The sequence below is a fragment of the Mercurialis annua genome, linkage group LG3 (assembly GCF_937616625.2).
Source record: "Mercurialis annua linkage group LG3, ddMerAnnu1.2, whole genome shotgun sequence".
Lineage (NCBI taxonomy): Eukaryota > Viridiplantae > Streptophyta > Magnoliopsida > Malpighiales > Euphorbiaceae > Mercurialis > Mercurialis annua.
The window spans coordinates 3,413,408-3,438,695 of NC_065572.1; the positions used below are offsets into that span (position 1 = coordinate 3,413,408).

General features: G+C 31.2%; 3 protein-coding genes across 11 annotated transcripts; all 3 read left to right on the forward strand.

Annotated features, from left to right (window-relative positions):
- The first annotated feature begins 4,898 nt into the window (after positions 1-4,898).
- LOC126675119 (uncharacterized) lies at positions 4,899-8,835 on the forward strand. 4 transcript variants are annotated; one of them, XR_008790422.1, is made up of 5 exons: positions 4,899-5,179; positions 5,409-5,490; positions 5,578-7,187; positions 8,360-8,423; positions 8,584-8,835. XR_008790422.1 is itself a non-coding variant. In XM_056105226.1 (3 exons), the coding sequence occupies exon 3, from the start codon at positions 5,659-5,661 to the stop codon at positions 6,568-6,570; it is 912 nt and encodes a 303-aa protein (XP_055961201.1). In that variant the 5' UTR covers positions 4,899-5,179; positions 5,409-5,490; positions 5,578-5,658; the 3' UTR covers positions 6,571-8,835. The 4 variants fall into 4 exon arrangements, 1 of the variants encoding a protein (XP_055961201.1); XR_008790420.1 differs by having other exon boundaries at positions 5,578-8,423; XR_008790421.1 differs by having other exon boundaries at positions 8,360-8,835.
- A 5,944-nt stretch (positions 8,836-14,779) lies between these two features.
- On the forward strand, positions 14,780-18,109 carry LOC126674925 (protein NDL2-like). 2 transcript variants are annotated; one of them, XM_050369471.2, is made up of 11 exons: positions 14,781-14,932; positions 15,198-15,297; positions 15,802-15,899; positions 16,026-16,114; positions 16,268-16,328; positions 16,427-16,513; positions 16,714-16,791; positions 16,893-16,949; positions 17,099-17,154; positions 17,306-17,441; positions 17,538-18,109. In XM_050369471.2, the coding sequence occupies exons 1-11, from the start codon at positions 14,873-14,875 to the stop codon at positions 17,775-17,777; spliced, it is 1,062 nt and encodes a 353-aa protein (XP_050225428.1). In that variant the 5' UTR covers positions 14,781-14,872; the 3' UTR covers positions 17,778-18,109. The 2 variants fall into 2 exon arrangements, with proteins under 2 accessions (XP_050225429.1, XP_050225428.1); XM_050369472.2 differs by lacking the exon at positions 16,893-16,949 and having other exon boundaries at positions 14,780-14,932.
- A 973-nt stretch (positions 18,110-19,082) lies between these two features.
- LOC126674040 (CRC domain-containing protein TSO1) lies at positions 19,083-24,398 on the forward strand. 5 transcript variants are annotated; one of them, XM_056105160.1, is made up of 11 exons: positions 19,083-19,277; positions 19,682-19,854; positions 19,987-20,704; positions 21,116-21,386; positions 21,466-21,577; positions 21,656-21,724; positions 22,442-22,661; positions 22,883-22,978; positions 23,059-23,125; positions 23,251-23,356; positions 23,739-24,398. In XM_056105160.1, exons 1-11 carry the CDS (start codon positions 19,221-19,223, stop codon positions 24,085-24,087), a joined length of 2,238 nt encoding a protein of 745 aa, XP_055961135.1. In that variant the 5' UTR covers positions 19,083-19,220; the 3' UTR covers positions 24,088-24,398. The 5 variants fall into 5 exon arrangements, with proteins under 5 accessions (XP_055961135.1, XP_055961137.1, XP_050224361.1 ...); XM_056105162.1 differs by having other exon boundaries at positions 21,131-21,386; XM_050368404.2 differs by having other exon boundaries at positions 19,084-19,277; positions 22,442-22,622.
- The last annotated feature ends 890 nt before the right edge of the window (positions 24,399-25,288 follow it).

The window sequence follows — 25,288 nt, forward strand, 5'->3', positions numbered from 1 at the left end:
GAATGAATGAGAGGGCTCCGTTGGTCCTCTCAATTATATAATATATAGATCTGCTAATCTATACTATATATAAAAGCACGGATGGGGGGGGGGACAGGCAAATTTACTGAATAATCCTTTTCAGTTTACTACTAAATAAAGGTTTTATAGTCATTAACTAATAGTTATTTAATTAATCACTATTGTAATTAAAGTCCTAATTAGAATAGGTAGCTAATTTATCTCCAATTCAGTTTTTAGTATGTAAAAAATAACTAAATTGTCTCCAAATTAGTAGGGATATCTATCTTTTAGTTTGATTGAACTACAAAATTAAAATACTGTATTTGGTAAATATATTATTATTTAAATTTCTATCTTATTATTTTTAAAAATATTATTAATAAAATTAAGTTAATTATTTAATTATGATTTTTATAAAACCAAAAGAAAAATAAATTTTCAGTATGGAAAAAAATTTGATAACCGAATATATTATATTTACTTTTAGAAATTTTTTTTATCTAATTTAATATTAATCATAAATAAAAAACTGATATAATTATAATAAATTTATTAATATGTTCATTGACGAGTTACGTTACGAGACACGTGCATAGCACATAATGCGAAACTAGTACAAACTAAAAGACTCAAGAAGTTAGCAAAATAGCACATAAAGCCTTACAAGCATGTGTTAAATTATGAGCCTTAGTATTAAATCTACGTGAAATTAGATTAAACCGTGATGTCTGAAAACTTATTTTGAGATGCAAAATATCCTGAGTAATGCCACATGACTGAGATTTATTGCAGAGTCGATGATTCACAGCCTGAGTGACATTAGACGCATCCCCTTCAAATACCACATTATGCCAACCATTAGACAGTGCCCATAGCCGACTTGAGAGCTAAAAACTCCAACATCCCAGGATCCCATATAATTATTAAAATGCTACAATTAATTAAATATAATTACTTCTTCTAAAACAAAATACAAAAATTATACTATATATTAAGCATTGGGAATCAGTGGCGGACCCATAATTTTTTTATAAGATTATATCGCAAATTTATAAAATAGATAATTTAAAAACTTTAAGATGGCGAGTGCTATAAATTTTAAGGTCGAAAAACTATACTACTAACGTATATAAATATATTTTTTAAAAGATTTAAAATAATAAAAAATGGTCAACTGCCCAGCATAAGCTCTTTCTAGGTCCGTCCTCTGTTGAGAATAAACCTTAAAGTCGAAAACATATAAATAAGATATGCTGGTTTATTCAATTTCACCTTTTTTATCCCTCAAAGTCAAAAAGTAAAAATTATGCTTGGAGGTCAAAAGCTAATAAGTACCCATGAAAATGTTAATCATTGCAAATTTGTGCAGAAGGATTAGAAGATATCATGGAAAGGTACCAAAAGCAGCATTGCCATTCAAAAGATGGATAAGATGTTCACAAAGCTACTTCCCTTTCTTCGTATTGTCTTGCATCAATTATCTCCTTTTCTTTATCTATTTCAAATTATTAAACATTTCACATATATAATTTATATATATATTATTTATTTACACATCTCGGTATAATATATATATACTACTTTTAATTTTTTTATAAAATAATTTGCAAAAAATAAATAAATTTGCTTAGCATGTTCATTTTTCGTCACACATTTAGCACTTGTTTTTTTATCTTTCTGAATTTGATTTGAATGTTATTGATGATGATTTAATGATATGTTTATGTAAATTGATTTTGGTTTATAGTTTGTTAGGTGTATGTTTCAATAATTGAGGGACTAATTAAGCTAAGCACTCTGTGATTTTTTATATATATATATATCTTTTTTTTTTTGAGAAAAATTTTATATATATATATATATCTTTGTGTTTAGCATTGCATTTTTTTTTCAATTTATGAATTGCCTAAAAAATTAGCTTACCATCTCAAATTTGACTTGTCCATTTTATATTGCAATTTTTGGTACACCAACTTTATCTTTGAGATCATTATTGTCATTGTTCTTAATTAAATGTAAATTTACAAATGAGAGAAGATAAATGTCAAGCTACTAACAAGATAAGGTACAAATCACTACTAAATGCAAATAAATAACAAAAGAAAGAAAAAGCTTATAAATCACTATTGTCATCATTGTTTGGATTTTGTTCTTGTGTGCCTTTTGCTTTTCTAGTTGAAACTACTATTGCAAATCTACAATAAAAATGTTATATTGTAGATAAATAAATAAAAAACACAAAAAAAAAACAAAGTTATATGTATAGGAGAACTTATATACACAAGGACAAATTATCTATCTATATATGTATATACAAGACGACCAATGCTGGGAAATTATTCATTTAATATATTTATATTTTCAAATAATAATAAAAAAACATTAAAAAAATTAAAAGCAATTTATCCAATCATACAAATGCAATAATAAATTTAAAAAGAAGTACTATAAAAAATTAGGCACTAAAGAAGTGGGCTTGAGAAAAGCCCAATAAAATAGCTAAAATGGGCTGTAACGCATAAAACCGACCCCGGACATGTGCATGTGAAGTCTTTATCCTAATTTAGAATTTAATTATTAGCACTAATGCCTATTTGATATCTTCTCAAAATAGAAGTTCTCATCTACCATTTACTGTTTAGTTGAACTGAATCACTGATAATAAAATCATTAAAATTTAATTAGATATTTCAAATTTAACTTCTGTATGTATAACTGTATAAAATTCTAGTAATAAGAAAAAATTTAATGGATATATACTTTTATTTGATTCAAATCAAAATGAGTCTATGCTTGAAAATTAAGTAATATGATATCAAGTAATTAATAAAAGAAAGATATAGTTTTTTTTATAAGAAAATAAGAAAAACGCTTAAATGTAGTTAGAACTTAGAACGCCATATAAATCAAGGCTAAGCTTAAACAAATTTATTTTCGGACTATCATCTAAAATTTTAAAAATAGAAGGCAATGTTTGTAGTAATATCATAACGGCAAAAAAATTAAACTCAAATAGTTAGAAAATCATAGATGGATTATATAATCATATACTCCCTCCGTCCTACAAAGATAGGCCGTTTGGACAAACACGAGAATTAAGAAAAAAATAGTTAGATTAGTTAAAATTAGTTTATTTGTGTACTTTTTCATTTTTAGCCTTTAATATTTTTTTAAATAAATAAATAATGTATTTATGACTAATTTTTGTATTGGTGTATTTTACATTGGTATTAAAAAATGACGTTTATTCCATATTGGAACATGGAGCAATTAGTTAAGTTAAAGATAATAATGTATATTTATTAGGGGTAATTAAGACTTTTAGATTTAAAATTATTAACCAAAAATAAAAGGTGACCTATAATTTGGAACGCTTAAAATAAAAAAGTGGCCTATCTTTGTGGGACGGAGGGAGTATTAATTAGTTTGGACGGAAAGGAAAGTATAATTTCGTCATAGCATATCACACAATATCTTTTGTTGCATTTGATGAGTTTTGATCACATGATAAATACAAAAATGTATTTATTATTTAATGAATTTAAAATGAGTAAAAACAAAAATTACAGCATAGTAAAAAATTCTAAGTATAATATTCTCGTTTTTTATACTATAAGTATAATTTCATATACTGAAAGTAACTTTTTTAGGTAATGGGGAAACTATTTTTTTTAAAGGTATGCAAAAGAAAAAGAGATTAATTAAAAAAAAATTGGTTATCAAAATAATATTTAAAAAAGACGTCAGAAAAGCGGCCCCTACCCTTTGATTCTGCCCCTGCCCATAGGAAATAAATGAAGGTTATGTTTATTTCATGGTATCATCAACGACATAAATCATTAATATCAACACTCAACTACCATTATTATGCAAATCTATTTTGCTTTTATCAAATTCCTATTGCCAGCTAGGCTGGGTTCTAAAATTGAAAGCCTAAGCATTATAACTAAGTCAAGTAGGGATATTCATTGGTCGGTTCGAATCGAACCGAATTAACCGTTGCCAAATTTTTATTTATTAAATATACAAACTAAATTGTTAGCGAATGAAAATGATTATTTTATTTAGTCGGTTATTTAAATTAATCTAATAACCAAATTTTATAATATTATTGATATTTAATATTATTAATTTAGAAAATAAATAAATACCAGTCCAATAAAAATTATTGAAAAATACTTTATTAAAAAACAATTACACACACACACACACACATATATATATATATATATATATATATATATACAATTCGTCCAATTTAATTAATAAAAAAATTAGACTAAAATTTCAACCAAATCGAATTAATTAAAATATTAAAAATTATTAGCTATATAGACGAGAGGGGGTAGGTATGGGATTGTCATTGCCCCCTATAAATTTTTAAAATTGTTGAAATTAGCACCAAAATTTTAAATATTCTACAATTTAACTCCCCTAAAAATTGCCTATTTCATATACCTCATATTGCAATTTGGCCCTTTTTATGTTAAAATTCTAGCTCCGTCACTGGTTAGCTATATTTAAATTAAATCAAATTAATTTTGTTATTTAATTCAATCGGTTACACGAATATTGTACATCCTAATTACAATAATAACATGTAACCCATGTAGGTTACTATCATAACCAAAAGATACTATTGTTTGTGTAATTAGAAGCAATACATTCATCCAAAATAAAATTAGAAGCAAATATCATATCGTGCTTTGCATTAACTCGTTTAAATTGACCCACAACAATCACCAACCTCTTTTTTTAAAGTATTTTTTATTTTAATTTAGAAATCCCACATTCTAAAGAAAAAAATGAATTATGACATAATTATACTAATTATTTTGAATATAAAAAAAACACACCTTAATAATTCTGTTCCATGAACCAAGGGAAGTTTGAAAGTCAGTTTCTTTTCTTTATTTTTTCTTTCATTTGTACAACATTTGGTCTCTTCTTCAATTCTATTTACATGTGATTACATGTCAGTTTTTATTCAAAAAAATACTCATGTTTTAGAGAGAGAATCTAGAGAGAGAAACACCGTTATGCCATTTTTTACTTTTATCAGTGTTGAGTAGTCTTCAAACCTCAGCCTTTACAGCAATACCCAGTTGCTATTTCCTTCAAAGTTTATACCTTTTTGTGGCTTCCTTCCCTATTTAGCCTGTCATTTTCTTGAGAGGTATTGCTTATTTAGACAATTTTGCAATTATTTTAAATTTTGCATTGATGGTTATTTATAAAAATTGAAATTTTTATTTATTGTTGAGTTTAGACAGTGAAATCAGTTTACTTTTTGTCTGCTTGTTTTAACAGTTACTTTACAACTTACATTCCTCAATTTTGTCTTCAATTTAGATTCTCTCTCTGAAAGCTTTTATTTTTGACTGCTGGTATTTATTTTTCTGTAGTAATGCATCAAATTAGAACATACCCAGGTGAAATCTACACTTGAGTTGCAGATTTTGAACCATTTTTGAGATGAAATTTGAGGTAAAAGTTCTGTTTTTTTGTGTGTTTATGCTGTAATTCTTGCTGTATGAACCATTTCTGAGTTATTGTTTTATTCTGTGAATTTAGATGCAAAATTGAGCTCAGGTGTTTGAGGAAAATACAGAGAGAGGGTTATATAGTAGTAAATTGAAGTTTGTTGTGGTAAAGATGAGAGATTTTCCTTCGTGCTTTGGTGAAAATGGGGTACAAATAGCTGATTCTTCATCTTCAAATACTAGTAAAAGTACTCATAATTTGGTTACTTGTATGTATCAATGTCGAATTCGGGGTCGGTCTTGCTTGATCACTATAGGTTGGAGTAAAAATTTGATGGGTCAAGGCTTAAGTGTCGGAATGGATGATTCTGCTACTAATCAGTGTTTATGCAAAGTTGAAATTAAACCTTGGCTGTTCTCGAAAAGAAAAGGGTCCAAGAGTATAGCAATTGAGACTTATTCTTGTAAAATCGACGTTTTTTGGGACCTTTCTTCGGCTAAATTCGGATCTGGGCCTGAACCGTTGGAGGGATTTTATGTTGGTATTGTTGTTGATAGACAGATGGTTCTTCTTCTTGGTGATATGAGAAAAGAAGTTTTTAAGAAAACTAACGCCACCGCGCCTATTACTTCTGGTGCTGTTTTTGTTTCGAAAAGAGAGCATGTTACTGGCAAGAAGGTGTTCACCACCAAGGCTCAGTTTTGTGACAACGGTCAGATTCACGATCTTTCGATTGAATGCGACACGTCTGGTATTGGTGATCCGTGTCTCGTGGTTCGAGTGGATTGTAAGACTGTGATGCAAGTGAAACGGCTGCGATGGAAGTTCCGAGGGAATCATACGATATTGGTTGATGGACTAGCCGTAGAAGTTCTTTGGGATGTTCATAACTGGCTATTTGGCACATCAGTTGGAAATGCTGTTTTTATGTTCAAAACATGCCTCACAGCTGAGAAGTTATGGTCTAGCCAAGCTCTTTCAGATCCAAATGTGTTGCCATGGTCTTTCTCGCAAAGATTTCTGGATTCCAAATCGCAAAATCTTGGTTTTTCATTGATTTTGTATGCTTGGAAGATTGAATAGTAACTTTTTTTTATTTGAGTGCTAACAGAACATTTTAGGAGTTGTGATTTTTATTGATTATGTGATTTACTACACCTAGTTTGATTAAACAATTTTTCATTCTTTTTTTTTGCCTTGTTGAGTTACTTGAGCTAATGAATTTGTACACATTCATGCTCTCAAGATATACTTAATATATTGTTTCTAAATTTGTTTTCGTTAATTCTTCTATCAATGTCTGCTATCACCATTAAGTTGATTTTTATTTTTTTGTATTTGTGCTTGGAGTTTACTCACTCGACATTCATCATTTTGTGCATCTTGCCTCATTGGCGTTTTGAGCTGAAAACTCCACTGTGATCAGCCTGTAACATGTTTTATTAGCTTAGTATGCAATCAATTCAATCAATACCAACGTTATTTCTTGCTGATTTTACCACTGGACGGGATTGATGTCTTTGATTTGCATGTGCCCGAGTTTTGCTTCTTGCAGGGGCAGAAAAATTTGGGGGAGAGGATGCTTGCAATTTGTTCGAGAGATACAATGATCATTTCAATCTATAATGCTGTACTCGAACTTTCAAAAGACGGGAGTAATTTGTTTTGGCAACTTAATATTCCGCCGTTGATGCATCTTGGTATGAAATTCTGAGTTCTCGTTTTCCTTTACTATTTATCTTAGCAATGCTGAACAAAAATTTATGGAACTTCGATAATAATATGCTTTAAGTCAGTTACTGTCTTCATCTAAGCAGCATAGAGTAATTCTTGGCTTATGGAATTTCCTAATAAACATGGTATATCCATATATTGCGACATGTCCAGCGAATTCATTGTCTATGTCGGTTACAACCTCAGCAAAAGTTCAGTGGGGAATATAATATTGTTGGCTTCAGACACTTTGCCATTTTGATTACTTTCTATCGCTGTCAGTTGGTTATAAATGCTGACAGTTCTCTGTTGCTGAATTTGGTATTCTTGTATTAGGTTTGTGGTTCGTGTTCAGATTCGTTAACTCCTACTTTTACTAGAATTTCTTATGGCAAGATGGTTTTGATATATGTGCTTGCTATGTAACACGAAAGCTGAAATGCTGATGAGAAACGCCGAAACGGTAGAATAGGTTGTAAATATAGAGTTTCAACAGCAGGAATGCTGAAATTAAAAATACTGAAACAGGAAACGTCGAAATAACAGTTTTTTAAGAATATGTTATAAATAGAGTTACGGATGTTTAAAAGTGTCTATAATTGAAAACGGGATGTTGAAATGTAGAACTCGACAAATTTTTGTGCGACATAGTATACGTGTGTGCACACAGGTGTCTGTTTCTGCTAGGGTTTGTCATCTTCTGAATAAGATCCCCTCTTTAAGCTGTATGCGAAGGCTGGTACGAGTTTCTTTTCATAATTGCTCGGTTTCAAAACTGAACGCTCTAGCTAGCAAGGTTTTTGAACATTTGTTTGTCACTTCATATGTCGCTAGGACCATTCAACTGTTGCTAATTGTCCTGTCTATTTCATTTTAGAATGGAACAACATTAGATTACTTCTTTTTTTTTGGTACAGGGTCCATGGGGTTTCCTGAACGGGTCTCAACATTAGATTACTTTTGGCAGTGACAATACATTGAACTCAGCTGTCAGCTTGCTGTCAAACTTGCTGTGATTCAAACATTTCCTTATTGTTGTCACTGTTGTTAATCTCTAAATGACTTAGAGACAATTTTTAGAAGGCCCAGCAAGTGGCTTGCTGCCAAGTTTAAGTGATATTGATTGTTATTGACTCTATAGTATGCTACTATGCTTTAGATGCAGACATATTTGATCGGAGTGTTCGCCGGACGAAGCTGGAGGTAGAAGGTAAGCGGATCAGGTAAAATATTTATCGGCTGCCTCATTTACATTAAGGAGGAACTTTGATTGGTGGGATTTTCTTTTACTAAACTATGAAGTATGAAAATATGAATTGTAATCATATGCATATATGATGTAGATGGTCTTTCCGATTTAGTTTGTGTGTGTATGTGGGACAGACCGCAGAAAACTGTTTTCATCAGCTTGGTCCAGCGTGTAATCGAATTGAGTCGAAACTCGAAACACTGGGAAGATTGAACTTAACTTGACTCGAAATTCCGAAGCTCGAAACTCAATTTTATCGAGTTTTATTGTAAGAGATTGAGCTCAGTAGAATAATTGAGAATCGGACTTGACTTGGCTCGATATGTTATTTGTATAAATATTTGAAGTCTAAATTTAGTATTAATATAGGAAAATTATTATAAATATATATAATTATAAAGGGTAAAAAATTGTATTAACAAAAGTCTGATAAGGTCACAAGTTTGTCGAGTCGAGTATTTTTGATGTTTGAACTCGACTCGGTAATTATATCGAGTTGCTCAGGCTCGCCTCGACATATATCAAGTCAAGTTTAAGTAGTATTTCTTTGAGTCTATTCAAATAGCTCACGAGTTTTTTCACCTCAACTGCACTCCTAAGCTTGGAGGTGAGACTCTGACTGTTTTACTGTTGCTGAGCTTAGGAATACCCAGCTTAGGAACGCAGAAGTATTATATATGATATGGCATTTGGTAGAATTAAAGAGATTGTATCTAAAAGAATTATTCAATACAACCGTTATCTCATGTCACTGGTGCAACAAATTAATAATTATCTAACTTGATCCACTTTTTTGTGAAAAATTCCAGATATTGTTCTTGCATGAGAGTGAGCAAATGGTTGATTCTGTCAAATCTAATTGATTTAACCAAAATTGAATTAATCAAATTACTTTGATTTTTTAATCGAAATGGTCAAATTAGTAATTTCAATCAGATTAATTTATTTTTTGAAAATATAAAATTGAACCCATAGAAGTAATCCATTAATTTGATTAAATTGAAACAATACAAACAATAATTAAAAATATATAAAAAAAATGATTAATTAAGTTCATTGAATTTTAAAAGCTCTTAATTATAATTGAATGAAATTTTTCAGTAACAGGATCGGTTAAATTAATTAAATTTATTAAAATTTTAACTGAATTTAATGCAAATAAATATATTAATTTGATTGAACAAAGGATCTTTACTCTCTCAACTTAACAGAAAGTATCAAAAAAAGTTCAAAACTGAAAAATCAGATCACTTTTACTTTGAATTTAGCGAAATTGGCTCAAAACCCCTTATGTTAATGTGGCATTTCATTGGAGAGTGAGATTTATAAAAATCATAATTAACTCTTACATTTAAATACCAATTAATTATAATTAGATTCTAATTTAAAAAAAATTAAATGTATCTTTTAAAACCTTTTTCTATTTTTTTCAATTCTTTTTAAAGTGTTTCCTTCATTTCTTCAACAGATTGGCCGGAATTTTTTTCGACCAATCTGTTGAAGAAGATCAGACCCAACAGTGGGTATGTTCTTCACCGTTGGGTTTGTTCTTGTAAAAGAGACCCACCGTTGGGTCTGTTCTACCGTTCGGCGTGTATGTCCAACGAGGAGCAAATCGCTCCTTAGACGAGGAGCAGGCGAGGAGGAGACAAAAATATTTTTAAAAAAATTGATTTTTAAAAAAAAAAATACAAATGGTCTTGTATATTTTTAATTAATATTAATTTGATATATAAAGTTTTAAAATAAAAAAGATTAAATTGCTTTTCAAATGATTAGGCATTAATTTAGAATATTAAAAAATAGGACCATATTAAACTTTTTATCATCAAAAACCACTTGGAAAAAAAAACCATCATCAAAATCGGAGAATGTGTCTTTTTCTTGGGGAGAGTGAGGAGGGGAGTTTTGTACTAATTTTGTCAAATTTAGGGTAAAAATAATCATTTTTTTTTACTATTTTGAACTTTTTTGATTCTAATGTAATTTAACTGAATATTTAAAATTCCTTCAATTGGGGAAAGAACTGACATCGTTTATGACAGTAGCGAAACGTAAAAAGTTTATATCCCCGGCCATTATTCTATAAAATCCAATCAATTAGCAAAAAATATCCGATTAATAACACAAACAAATTAAACAAAATCTATTTGTTTATGATTTTAAACCGATAATTATTCATCTTCTTAGACTGTTTGCTTGTCTCATGACCAGCAACTAGTAAACTAGCTCGAAGCTTTTCACAATGTATTCTCTCCGTCCCATTCAAAAAGTTCCATTCTTTTGTCCCACTTAAGAAGTTCTATTATATTTTTTTAGCTTAAACTTCCTTCTTTAAGCCTTATTTTATATTAATAATTTAATACACTTTGCAAGATAATTAATGACATGTGCAATTTCAAAGCATAATTTTTTTTTTGATAATTGGAGAAGGGGGAGTGCTTGTGGGAGGAATCGAACCCACGACCTAGCAGTTTGTTGCATAGCGCTTATACCATTTGAGCTACAACTCATTGATTCAAAGCACAATTAATAAGAGTAAAATAAGATATATATATATATATATATATATATATATATATATATATATATATATATATATATATATTTTAATATGTATGAAAAATAATAATGACATTTTTTAAAGGCCAAATGTTGTAAAAAGGCCAAACCTTTCATAAAAGTTTCACAAAAGTCCTAACCTTTCAATTTTGTCGATTTTGGCCAAAAATAAATTATTTGGTTTCAATTGTGGCCAACTCTCAATTTGATTTCAATTTCACTATGTGACACCTATGTGGCGCCTATGTGGCATGTCAAATATTGAAAGGTCAGGATTTTTGTGAAACCAAATAATTCATTTTTGGCCAAAATCGACCAAATTAAAAGGTCAGGATTTTTGTGAAACCAAATAATCAGTTTTTGGCCAAAATCGACAAAATTGAAAGGTCAGGACTTTTGTGAAACTTTTGTGAAAGGTTTGGCCTTTTTACAACATTTGGCCTTTTTTAAATGAGATAGAGGGGGTATCTTTATATCAGACAACAACTCTTTCAGCTCTGAAATATATTAAGAGCCATTCACTAACCGAGCATTATCACTCTTGATTTTCAGCCATTTTTTTATTAAAAATAGTAATCGATTTTTTTTTTGAATTTTAATTATTAGTTTGTTAGTTATGGAGGTACCAGTTAGTTGATTATGTAGAATCAAAATCACAAAGCATTCAACAAAAATAAAATTAAGTTTTAGCTTTACTGGTAGTTAGATCAGATGTACTAGTAATTAAACTGAATTTTAAAACATAAAATACAATAAACAAAGGAAAAAAAAAACAACAAAATAAATGATGTAATGTGGACAAATTGAGCAGAACCATATTCCGACAATGTCAGTTAAAAGAAAGGTATGTTAACTAGAGCTTGAGCATTGCAGTGCCCGTGATTGCCGTTTCATTTCGAAAACGCGTTTTTATGAGTAAACTAGCCAGTCATGTTGCTACAATCTTTTGACTTTACCCTACCCCCTTTTTTATACAGAGCCTCTAATCATGGAATCATTAATCATTGGATTACTAATTTTAACTTATACTATCACATTGAAGAGTTAGACCAAATCTATAAATCTGATTTCATTATGTTTAATAATTATAAAAAGATTAGCATTTGATTTGGTTAGATTTAACTAATTTTTTAGTTAAAATTATGTTTATATTGTATAAACTGTCCTGTTTTACAGGAGTTTTGTATGTTTTTAGGGGAAGTTCTTATCTAATTCCGGTCCATGAATTTTTCATGCACTTATCTAATAAGGTGTTAGAAAATCTAATACAATTTTTTCTCTCTTTTTATTATTTTCTCTTTTTTCACATTTCTCTAATACCTCATTTGATAGGTCTTTATAGACCGGTTATAGTGTTTTTGTTAAAACTTCAGTTTGTTTGTATAAATCATTAGATTGTTCCAAAAAATTTAATGTTTATTCAAACTTTAAATTCAAAGTTTTTGATAAGTTTAAAGTTATTATATCATCATTTGAAATATTAGTAATTAAACAAGCGGTCAATAAAAATAATGAAGTTACAATGTGCTATGAAATTCTCAACATTCAAATCCATCGTGTTTATTAGTCATTTGTAAATTTTGTATCTTTAAATTTCTATTATTATTATTTTGTTTTTATTTCGTAGATCGATTATAGAATTTTAATATATTTTTTATTTTTATAATTTTAATATACGATGTACTTCGATATTTGAGTGTACCCAATTAAGCCTAGCAATATAATTATCTTTGACAAAAAATAATTTATTTTTATTTAGTGAAAAAAAGTTCAATGAAAAAGTTTTCTAGATGTTGCCTTGTTGCCTTGCCTTCTACATGGATAAATTATTCTAATTATTTAACCGTATAATTTTTTTATAAAAGGGTATGTCATAAAAGTAAATAATATATTAAAAAATAAATAATAAATAATTAAGTAAAAATTCATTCACTATGAGCGTCGATTCTATTTTCAGATTTTTACATAAGACTTTATAAATGGGCTTAAAATTATCAAAAGCCCATAAAAAAACGTCTCGTGACACATGCTCGACTTAAAGTCAAACTCACACATTTTAAATTAGTATTCACTTTTTGATATGTCTACAATTCAATCATTCATTGTTCGGTTTTCAAAAGAACCAACAACTAGTTTTATCAATTTTTTAGATCAAGAAATAATTAATACTCCCTCCGTCTCACTTTAGAAGTCCCATTTGACTTTACACACAGATTAAGAAAACATTAATTATTCTTGTCTTTTCATGTTTTTTCATGTTTTGCCCCTATTAATGATAGTGGAATTTTCCATATAACTCTTTTAAGATAACTAAAATAAGGGTGAAATGGGATATTTAATGAAAAAGTATTTTAAAAATAGTAATGGGACTTTTTAAATGGGACATCCCAAAATAGAATATGGGACTTCTTAAACGGGACGGAGGGAGTATATATATCCATTACAATCGACTTTTTATATGAAAAAATATAGTGGTTAAATTATTTTATTATTTTAAAAATATGATAAAGAATGAATGCCTTAAACTTTTAAAGAAAAGAAGACAACTCATTGAATATTATGGAAGACTAACAGAGGTCACAGTAAGCATGAATTGGCGGTGATGAGCTGGCGCACTTCTCATATTATTAACTCCTTTGCGGCTTCCAGGTGGCATACAGCTGTCTCAGATACCTCTCCAGATTCACCCTATCCCCATCACCGAAAACGACATCGCTTCAACCTCCCTACCCTTTTCCACTTACATTGTCTTTTCTCCAAAATACCCTCAACTGACCGTTTTAACCACCCTTTATAACGGTCACTTTTGGTTACATGGCCTCCATCAATTTAACTCAAAAGTCACTATCATCCCACCAATTTGTAACTTAATACTAGGATGTATCTTATCCACTATTCCTATATAATTAAGATAAATATTATTATTAATTTTATTTATTTATTTAAATAAAATAAATTATAAGTGACACTTTTTCATTTTTTAATATACATTATATTATGATGAAAGATGGTAGTAATATCTAATTATTTGGGTAAGAATTAAATATCTATAATTTAAAATAAAAAATAAATTACCAATTTTAATTTAATGTAGCTAAATTATGTTCTAATTTGCATAATTAGATTATGAGATTGTTATCAAAATAGTAAGTTTAAATGTTCATTTAAAATAAAGTCGAACAAAAAATGATCAATGCACATATTGACTTTCAGAAGGAATTGAACCCTTAATCACAAGGTCCAAATGAGTTGGTAAGCCGGCTTAAGTGCGGTAAAGTTTGAAATGTATTCACGTATGCATCAATTTAAAATTTGGGATTAGAGTCTGCCTTCCGTAAGGGATCTATACCACTCGATTAAAGATTAGTCTGAATGCGAAAAATTTAAAGGCGTCATCTCATAGCTGAGACCCTTTTAGGAAATCTCACGGATCATGTAGTAAAAAAAAATTACATACGCTATTAAACGTTTATACTATTTAAGCTATATATTGATCGATATTAATAAATAATTTTTCTTTCTTGCTTAAATTGTAAACTTTCACATGATGGTAGATTTTTTTTTTTGAAGTGGATAGAAATATCAAATATGTTATTTTTAGTGTGAAACTGATTTTTTTGATAGAAAAAACAGTGTCCTCACCTCGGCGGTAGGGGCAAAATGGCCATCATATCCATATAAATAAACATTTATTGTAGTTTTGCCATCTTTGTTGGGGCAGTTTAGTCAATCCAGTGAGTTGGCAAAAAAATTTAAAAGAAAACCAGTATACCAAGCAACCAAGAACAAGAAAGAAGGAAGAAGAATAAAGATATATTATCATTGTGGTGGTGTTACTGAGAGAGTGCAAATAACTGAGTTATGGGCGAGTCAAGTGACTCGGTGTCTATAGATATTGACATGCTTCCTTTTGAAGGAAAGGTAAAACCAAACTAAAACTGTTCAAGAACACCAAGTAATTTTAGATTTTACCAAATGTAGATTCTCTTTTTTTATTTTGGTATTGGTTTTTCTGGGCTGTTGTAAAAGTTTGTGCTTTATGTTAATTTAATGGCTGTTTTTTCTATTATCGGCGAGTGAGGAGCGCTTGTGGGAGGAATTGAACACACCACTCTCTGCTGCTTAGCGTTTATACTATTTGAGCTATAGTTTATTAGTAATTTAATGGATGTTGACATTGTTATAGGAATATGTGGTGAAGACAAGTGGAGGTTCAATATCAGTGTATGTTTGTGGTGATCAAGAAAAGCCTGCTTTGATTACTTATCCTGATGTTGCTCTCAATTGTATGTTTCATTTCTTCTTAGTTGTTATTTAATTTTTCTAATTCTTTTTATGGGTTTCTATGCTTAGTTTATAGTTTGTTGATAATACTGGATTATATATGGGTTTGTTTTGCAATTTTGGCTCTAAAATTGGTTACAAATCTAGCACGGACACGGGGACACGGGCCACTTGGGCACGGACAGGGAAACGGTGTTATATGAAGGTTTTTTTATGTAAAAAATGAAGTTTCGTGTATGAAATGTCAAGTGTCCCAAAAGTTTCCGAAACGGGATACGTTGATTGAATAGAGTGTCCATGCTATCTAGGTTACAATTGGTGATAGTTTGTCATTGATAAGGAATTGGGCTGATGAAGCCTCTAAAATTAGCTCTAATGGGGATTTCTAATTTACTTTAAACATGTTTTTAATGATGAGCTTCTGGTTTTCTTACTTGTTTTGAGATTTTTCAATGTTAATGTGTTTGTAATTTCTGTGACTTGTTGGCTTTGTGGATTTTAAACAGACATGTCATGTTTCCAAGGTCTATTCTTTTGCCCAGAGGCAGCTTCTTTATTGCTTCGCAACTTTTGCATTTACCATATTGATGCTCCAGGGCATGAGGTCAGTGTCAGAATTTTTCTTTAGCTCATTTATGTTTGCCAATCATTTTAAATTTCTAAGCCCTTTTAATTCTGATTGAAACTAATAGAGTCTCCTTTACCCTTTGTTCAAGAGTTGATCTTGCAGTTTGGAGCTGATGTCATTGCTTCAGATATTCCATTACTTAGTGTGGATGACTTAGCAGACCAGGTTGCCGAAGTGCTCGATTTCTTCGGGTAATATTGCCATTTCCCTTCATTCTACAAGGCCTTTTTATTGAATTGTGCCATTTGTATGCTACAATCAAGTGTGTATGCTATGTTAAATGTTTCTACATGGTTCTAAAGTTGATAGATAATTTTGTAATTTAATCGATTTTCCTAGTTCAGACTGAGAGAGGTTTTGTGCTTAGGCGTAACAGCTGGTGCTTACATCCTGACACTTTTTGCAGTAAGTTCGCAGAAGTTAGTTATCTGGACAGTCGCCCCTCAATTCTTTATTGTTTATGAAATTTTCATCTTTTGCTTATTACCTTTTGGCTTTTGCAGATGAAATATAAAGAAAGGGTGCTTGGTTTGATACTTATTTCCCCTATCTGCAAAGCACCCTCTTGGACTGAATGGCTTTATAATAAGGTTCCTTTCCTTCCCATCTTCAAGTCCTCGTGATAAATATCCATCGTAAAAGGATATGGAGATGTAAATAAAAATAAGGATGACACGTGTTCTCTTACTTTCCTCAAGTGGAAGAATATGAGAATAGAAATTAAGCATACACGTGCATGTCTTAGAGAATATACTTACGGTTTTGTCTGGGCTGCAACTTTTTGATTCAGGTCTTGATGAATTTGTTATACTTCTATGGAATGTGCGATATATTGAAGGAATGCTTAATCCAGCGTTACTTCAGTAAGGTACTGATAGGGCTTGGCTTTTTCATTTTTTTTTTTTTGGAAAGAAAAAAGGTTTTCTTTTAATCTCAATATGTAATAGAACACTCAAATTCTTGATGTAGGAAATTAGGTGTGGCATGCATGATGCTGAATCGGACATCATTCATGCCTGTAGAAGGGTAAGAAAAATCTCGTCAACAGCAATGCGTGTCATCAAACTAGTTTTGGAACTATTTCTTAATGTCTGAGAAGGGCCGATGTGGTATGTGCTTATCATACTTCATACATATTTTGAACTGATGTTAATTTCTTTTGATCATTGGCACAGTTGCTGAATGAGAGGCAAAGTTTGAACGTTATGCGCTTTCTTCAAGCAATTAATGAGTGAGTTCGTCATTTTTTGTTATATGGTATCGAAATAAAAAAATTACACCACCTTTTCCCATCTGCTTGTACCGAACCGAAATTTGAATCTTTTGTGCATATTGTTGGTAAGAAAATGGCATCATCAACTTAATGTTGAGTTTTTGAGCAGGAGACATGATCTTACGGATGGCTTGAAGGAGTTGCACTGCAAGACACTCATTTTTGTTGGCGAGAGCAGTGAGTTCCATGATGAGTCTGTGTATATGTGTGCCAAAATGGGCAAGCAAAACTGTGCTCTCGTTGAGGTAGGACTTGGTCATAATCTACTAACATATCTGCATCATTGCTTCTATGCATCTCATTGTTGCTGACGCATCTAAAATCCATCGTTTTGTTGACAGGTTCAGGCCTGTGGCTCACTAGTGACAGAAGAACACCCATATGCCATGGTAATCCCAATTGAATCCTATCTAATGGGATTTGGCTTCTATAGACAACCTCATGTTGCTTCCTCATCAAGTAATGGTTCCAACCCTGCAAGTCCTTCGAGCCATTCTAGTATAGCACCAGAACTACTCTCGCCGGAGAGTTTGGGGATCAAGCTCAAACCTATCAAAACACGGGTGCGTGTTGAAGCTTGAAGTATTCAAGCATGAATTAATTAACAAAAAGCTTCAGAATAATCGATCCGGATAAAGAAGCTTTGCACATATAACCACGATAAGTGTATAATTTATGATAATGTCTAGGGATAATATATTCACATTCTTTGATTGTATTGGAGGGGGAAATTTTGTTATGTACAAAAATTTATGTAGGCAAGTCTAAGGTAGCATTTATTTTAGCAAACGTTTATGTTTTAGATTGTGGAGGCATCCTTTAGGGGAGGATTTGTGTAGTAGATACATATAGTGTCATTGTTATTAATTCTATATTCATTCTTAAATAATAAAAGGAAGATATTCTTGTGCTAGCATTTGGCTCATTGATGAAGAGCTCATTAAAATTTTATTTCTCTATTGAAATTTTTTAATTCTGATGAATTTTTTCTTACATTTCCCACAACTTTATCGTTGATGATTTTAACTGTTTATGTTTGTAATTTTAGTTATATTTGTTGTTTGTAATATAAATTATATTTGTTGTTTGATTGTAAAAGATGCACATTACACACTACATATTTGATGACATGTCTCGAAGATTATTAAATATGAGATAAGTTTCAATCAAATATTGATTAAGACTATTAGTGAAGTTTTAATAAGTTTCAATCAATTTGTTAAGTTCTAAACCAATACCCGTTTCAGTCAATCAGTTAAATTTTTAATCCAATATACATTTCAATAAATTTCAATAAGCATTAGCTAAGCTGTAGTAAGTTTGACTACGTTTCAATCAATTATCATTCAAAAAATTAAGTAAATTTCAATCAAATATCAATCAAATTTCAGTAATTTTTAATTAAGTATTAGCATAATTTCAATATATTAAATATGATTTCGTAAATTTGAACATAATTTCATTAGATTCAAATATTTAATCTTATTTCAATAATTGCAATAAATTTAATTTGCTCAAATACGTCTTAAATATATGAAATTATATCAATAATGTATTAACCTTTGCTCTGCTGCTTACTTAGAGAAAAAAATATATTTTTTATATTGCAGGAGACGTGATCTTCGGCTTTTAACAGGAAATCATAGTCTCCAAGCTCGTTTTATTCTATGTTTATAATTTGTTATTTTTATCATTGTTTGGAATAAAAATCGAATATTTTTACGATGAGTTGTTATTTGTAATTCTTTTAGTTATGTTGATGAAATTATTCCTTTCCGAACATTGGATTTACAGATCCGGTCAAAAGATGCGACCCACCATAGGGCCCATAATTAGAATACAAACAAAATCCTGTTTTTAGGGTTCAGCCCAAAATTAAAAAATTTCCTTTTCCCGCTTTCCCGCCCGTCACTCTTCAGTTCTTTTTTTCTTTCTTCTTCACACAGAAAAAAAAGAAAAGAAAAAAAAGCTATAAAATTAGAATTATTGGGAGATGATTGAGAAATGTTGAAGAGATACTTACTATGGAGCTTAACACACCCAACAAAAACAAACAATTAATCCCTCTCTCTCAATTTGAGGTCTCTTGTTTCAAACCCTAATTTCATTTTTCTAGGCTTCAATTTTGATTTTGTCCGACATTTGTTGTGCGTTTGTTTATATTTCTATGTTATTTGGGTGATTGTTAGTCATTTTTAGTGATTTGTTCTGCTTTAAGTACAATTTGTATTATAAATCAAGGGTTTTATTTAAAAAATTAAGCTATGTGAAACCCTTGATTTTTTTACATTTAAGTGATTTAATTGTTTTTGAATGTTTGTATTATTTACTTACATTGATTCATTCTTTGCTGATAGGTTATTTTACTGTCATTTTGATTGGTTTCTATTGCATGCAGTAATTGTAAAGAATTTATTGCTAATTACAGATGGGTTTTTAAGATATGCAAATTAAATGATTCTTGTGGTTGTGTTTTTTCTTTCAGGATTCTCCTATATTTAATTACATCAACAACCTCTCGCCCTTTGAGCTAGTCAAGTCTGTGCATGTTAGTACTGATCAGACCTTCAACTCGCTGTCTCTTTCGTCCCCTCCTTCGGTGTTTGCTTCTCCTAAATTCATTTCGCAAAGAGACACTAAATCATTTAGTATTAAAAGGTAAGAAAAGTAGTTTTCGTGTTTATATCGTCTGGTTTACTTTTTTTTGTTAGCTTTAAGAATGTGGAAGAGTACTTGTTCTTATGATGAATTGAGATGGTTATTTTTGGTGTTTTTTGTTGTTGTTGGAAGGCGTCATTTCTTAGATGCGGTGAAACCCGAGAGCCTTAAAAGTAGAGATGAAACCAATGCAAATGAAGGGGTTTCGGAGACTGATGACCAATTGGGATACTTTAATGCTAATACTTCTGCTAATGAGGGTAATGATGCTGAGCAGAATAATGATCACTTGCGCCTGACAATTCAGCTTCCAAACGTGTTGGATAAAGATACTGCTAACCTTGATAGGAACATTGTGGCTATTGATGCAATTAGCACAGATAATGTGCCAGGAAAGTTGGATAAACCAATTGAGTTACATTGTTCCTATGAGAGTGAAAAACATTTGCGTAATATTTGTCGAATTGAACAAGGTGAAGATGAAGCGGGAGGTGATTGGGTGACATCGATTTCTAATGTGGCTGATATGTTGTACTTTGATTCATCCATTGTAGAAGAACAACATGAAGAACCGAAAATGGTGGATCCTGGGACAATATCCTTTGTCTCAAACGTACTGCAGATTCCGCAGGATAATATCAATGATTTGGAGAGTCTGGAATCTACTGATTGTGTTGGTTCTTTAGAACAGAAAGTGGGAGAATCAGTAACTCAGTCCAAAGAATTAATAACTAAGAAGGATGCAGATAAAATACCGGTTCTACTTTCTAGCTCCGTGAACAAGGCAGTTGTTAGCGATGCTGTTACATCAGCGGATGTCAAGGGGAAAAAGCGCCAATCCAGCTCCAAGGTAAAAACTTAAGATACTGAATATTACTAGATATTATACATACGAGAGCGAATTTCTGTACTACAGTTAAACAAATAGGTTTCATTTCATTTTCTTCCAGGCAAGATTAAGCTGTCATTAGTCACCTATTACCATTCTGTTGAGTTATGGGCATAATAGACCCTGTCTTATTTTGCCTTCATAAAATGTTTAATGAATATCATAACATTGTTTTTTACCTTCTCGAACATTCATATTCCTACTGCTACAAAATTCATTATTCACTAGATGTGCACTTGGTTATTCTTGTTATTTATTACCCAAGTTTAGGTTATTTCTTGTCGTGTAATTGATATCTTTCTGGAATTTGATATTAAATCCAATTTTGTGTGCAAATTACACCCATAAATTACTGGAATAACATTTATTTAGGATGTTTTTCAGCAGCAGAATAGAATACGAAGACTGGTTTTTGAGATGGCTGGAGTGCATAAAAAGAAATCAATTTCTATTTGTGATGGCACTTCTCCAGTATCACCTCAGCCAGACTTTGAAGTCGCTTCTATCGAAAAATATTCAACTCCAAGAATATCCATAATATCAAAAAAAGGTATTGGTTTGCACTTGAATGCACTGACAGCTACTTCAGTTGATGATATGGCTGTCAAGAATGTGACATCATCCTCTACAAATCGTGAAACATGTAAGTCAATCTTTTCCTTCTTTTAATGATATAAAATCTGTTAGGCTTCCCGCTAATGAAATCTTACCTTTAACCTCAGTGGATACAGACATGGTTCTTTGTGACAATCAAGATAATGTTTTGGAAAATGCCTCTCAAATGTTGATGGGTGGTGATGAAGACATTAGCATCAATAGTCCTAAAACGAAGAGGTGTTTTATTAGAATAAATACATTCTAAAATCCGAGTGCAAATTCCCAAAATTTACTTTAGTTCATAATTATTTGCAGGCTCAAACTGGAGCATGTTGGGGCATCCTGCAAGAGGTGCAACTGTAAGAGGTCAAAATGCTTGAAGCTGTAAGTTTGTTCATTCAACTAAGCTTATGGTTTGGTGCACCCTTATTATTAATATGCATTGTCACTAGTAGTTATAAGATTTATAGTGGCACGGACACTTTTTAACTAAGAAACCCTTATTGTTAAGACTTGATGTGAGTGCGATTTGATCTCTGTTGGTAACCTGCACAAGATGCTAAACTGGGTATCATATTCTGTTAAGAGGTCTTGATTGTACTTAACTAAATTAGTTTTTGCCTCAACGGTTTAGTTTTAACTGGCTGGAAATTTTCCATTAACTTGACAGAATTTCATATGGACAGAAAGCTTAATTTTATCTTCATAAATTCAAAAAATGTGCTCCCTATAATCCTAATTCTAACGCAACTCATAATGAAACTGCACCACTTTCAGGCAAGTTGTAGTTTGTTTTGAAAGAGTAATCTAAGGTGTCATTCGATGTTGCATCAATATGGAACCAATCAGCAAATGGATTTTTTCGCCTTTTTAAAATTAAAGGTCACTTAGTTCAAATAGCTTTGTTTATGTGGCGAATATCTTACCTGTCAATATGAACATTATTTTCTCATTTTTTTTCATCATTTGAACCTGTATTCATTCATTATCAGGCTTTAGGTGCTCGGAATAAATGAATTGCCCTTTTGGCTCTTACTGTATTTGCCTTACATTAATGTTCTTCAAGTACTATTATGATGAATTTTATGTTACTTGTTACAGTTATTGTGATTGTTTTGCTGCTGGACTCTACTGTATTGAGCCTTGTTCATGTCAAGACTGTTTTAACAAACCTGCTCATGAAGACATTGTTCTGCAGACTCGTAAACAGATTGAATCTCGCAATCCTCTTGCATTTGCTCCAAAAGTGATTAGAACTGCAGATTATGTTTCCGAACTTGCGGTTAGAAATCCTCCCATTGCAATACTATTGACGATTGAGGTCATGTTAGCATTTTGGCAATCAAATATTGTCCTCTTCATTATTCTATGAAAAAGCATGTTCTTGGTTTGCGAGGTAAAAACATCAAATTGTTTGATGGTGCCTCACAAATTCAGGAAAAGGATATTATTTTGAAGGCCATGATGCATTGATGTCATTTGTATTCTGCCTTTGTCAAAATGTGATATATATATATAAACTGCATTTATTTTTTCATGCAGGACGACACTAACAAAACTCCAGCTTCTTCCAGACATAAAAGAGGATGCAATTGCAAAAAATCAAATTGCTTGAAAAAATATTGTGAATGCTTCCAGGTTTCACCACTTTTCTCTTGTAATGTGCTTTCATTAATTGAAGCCCATCTAATATGGACAGTGTTGTTTGTTTATAAAAGAGTGGCGTTGGTTGCTCTCTCAACTGTAGATGCGAAGGGTGTAAAAACACTTTTGGTTGCAAAAATGGTGAGTGTTTTCTGTGTCCTTTTAAGGCACCTATAGGAATCTTAGCATCGTCCATTATATCTTACTCTATGTTTGATGCGATGGTACCGCTACTTTTTATGATTTTTATTTTGTTACCTTCATAGGCCATGAAGAAAATGAACTTGAAGAAGCAGAACTAGAAGCACTCGAGTATAACAAAGAGGCTGAGAAAGAGCATGCAGATCTATCAAGACCTTCAGAAACTGCCAGGTTTGCCCTTGTAACATAATAAATGACAAAGGCTTAATTGTTTTAAAAATCATAGATTTTAGCGTGTTTTGCATTTTTAACACGAACTTTCAACTTTGGCAATTTAAGACATGAATTATCTTTTTTTTTTCTCAATTCAAAACACCAAGCAATTTTTCATTAAAAAAATGTTGATGCGGTCACCGGAGTATCCATTTTTCCGGATCCACATCATCAATTTTTAACGGAAAATTGCTCGATATTTCGAATTGTAAAAATTTTAAAGTTCAGTGTTACATTTGGCAAAGACGCTAAAGTTCATGATTTTTAAAGCAATTAAGCCAATGACGAAAGCACTCACTCATAGCTTACCTTCTAATGATTGAATGTTGACATGAATTAGGTCTTCAATTCAACTGCCAATGGCTTTCAGTGGGCTACTGTCAAAATCTCTTTCTGCAGTTGGTGCATCGACTCAAATGTGCACCAGCCAAAAGCTCGGAACAGATGTTTTTCGCCTACCTAAATCTGAAAAGCAACTTCAGGCAATTCCTGAAGAAGAAACTCCTGAGATATTGACCGGCAATTGCTCACCCAAAAGCAGTGTGAAGTCGGTCTCGCCAAACTGCAAAAGGGTTTCACCTCCTCATCATGGTTTTGGGGCATTAGCTACTTGGAGGAGCAGCAGAAAGTTGATCCTGAGATCTGTTCCTCCCATGCCGTCTCTCAACTCGCCAAATCAGCAGCAGTGATTAACTTCTCCAGCTGAATGATCTAGCTCAGGACGATGAGTCAAATGAAAAGTTTTCCGTGTATAATATTAATAGGTAATAATGATAAGAATTTATTTCTCCCTTGATAAAGCTATTTCTCATGGCAGCCTTGAGAATTCATGCTCTCTATTTCTGTGTTATATGAGATTTGAAGATAAATGGAGTGCCCTAGTATAGCTATAAACTTTATTTAAGCTTTAGAGAGATATGTTAGTGCTTATTTGTAGTAAAATGATATAGAATCTGTTAGTTTATCTCCTTTTGAATGCACCAAATTATTTTTGTTTGTATTTCTTGATTTGCATACCTTCATAAGGCTACTTAGGTAACAATGAATCCTACGACGCACCGATTCAGATGCGAAAGCTGGCAAGGTTACCGGTCATTATATAAAAAAAGAATTAAGTAGCAATTTGCCCCCTCAACTTGTAAGCAATGGGCAATTAACACATAAATTAATTTTGTGGGCAAATTAGTCATGAACTTGCTGATTATGGGCAATTAGCCCCATTTTGAAAAATTAACTTAAAATTTGATGGGGCAAATTGCCAATTGATGGACAAATAACTTACAAATTTAAGGGGTAAATTGCCAAAATGGGACTAATTGCCCATAATATGCAAGTTCATGACTAATTTGCCCACACAAATTAATTTGTGTGTTAATTGCCCATTGCTTACAAGTTGAGGGGGCAAATTGCTACTTAAGTCTATAAAAAAAATGAGACAAATTCATAGAGCTTCATAGATTCAAACAAATAAGTATTGTTGAAATCTTATAAATTAAAAAATGAGACGAATTCATGGCTTTCAGTGGGCTTAATTCTGAAATCTTAGTTAATTTTTCGATTCAAATCAAATCAAACATGCGAATTAAATAAAGAAAAAACCAGCTCGATTTGATATATTTAGATTCTTGTGTATTCATTTAGCTTAGTTTTACGAAATTCAAAATTTGAGTTAGGTTAGGTTTGAAATCAAATGGACGCCCTAATTGCAATACCAACTTAGTCAAAAAGGTGACAAAATATGCTTATATTAACATTATTAAATATCATTAACCAATCAATAAAATATCACATTATTTGATTGATACAATACCACATTAATTAATGATGATATTTTCATAAGAATAAAACATTTTTTATTGATAATATTACATGCCGTGGTGAAATGGGTGA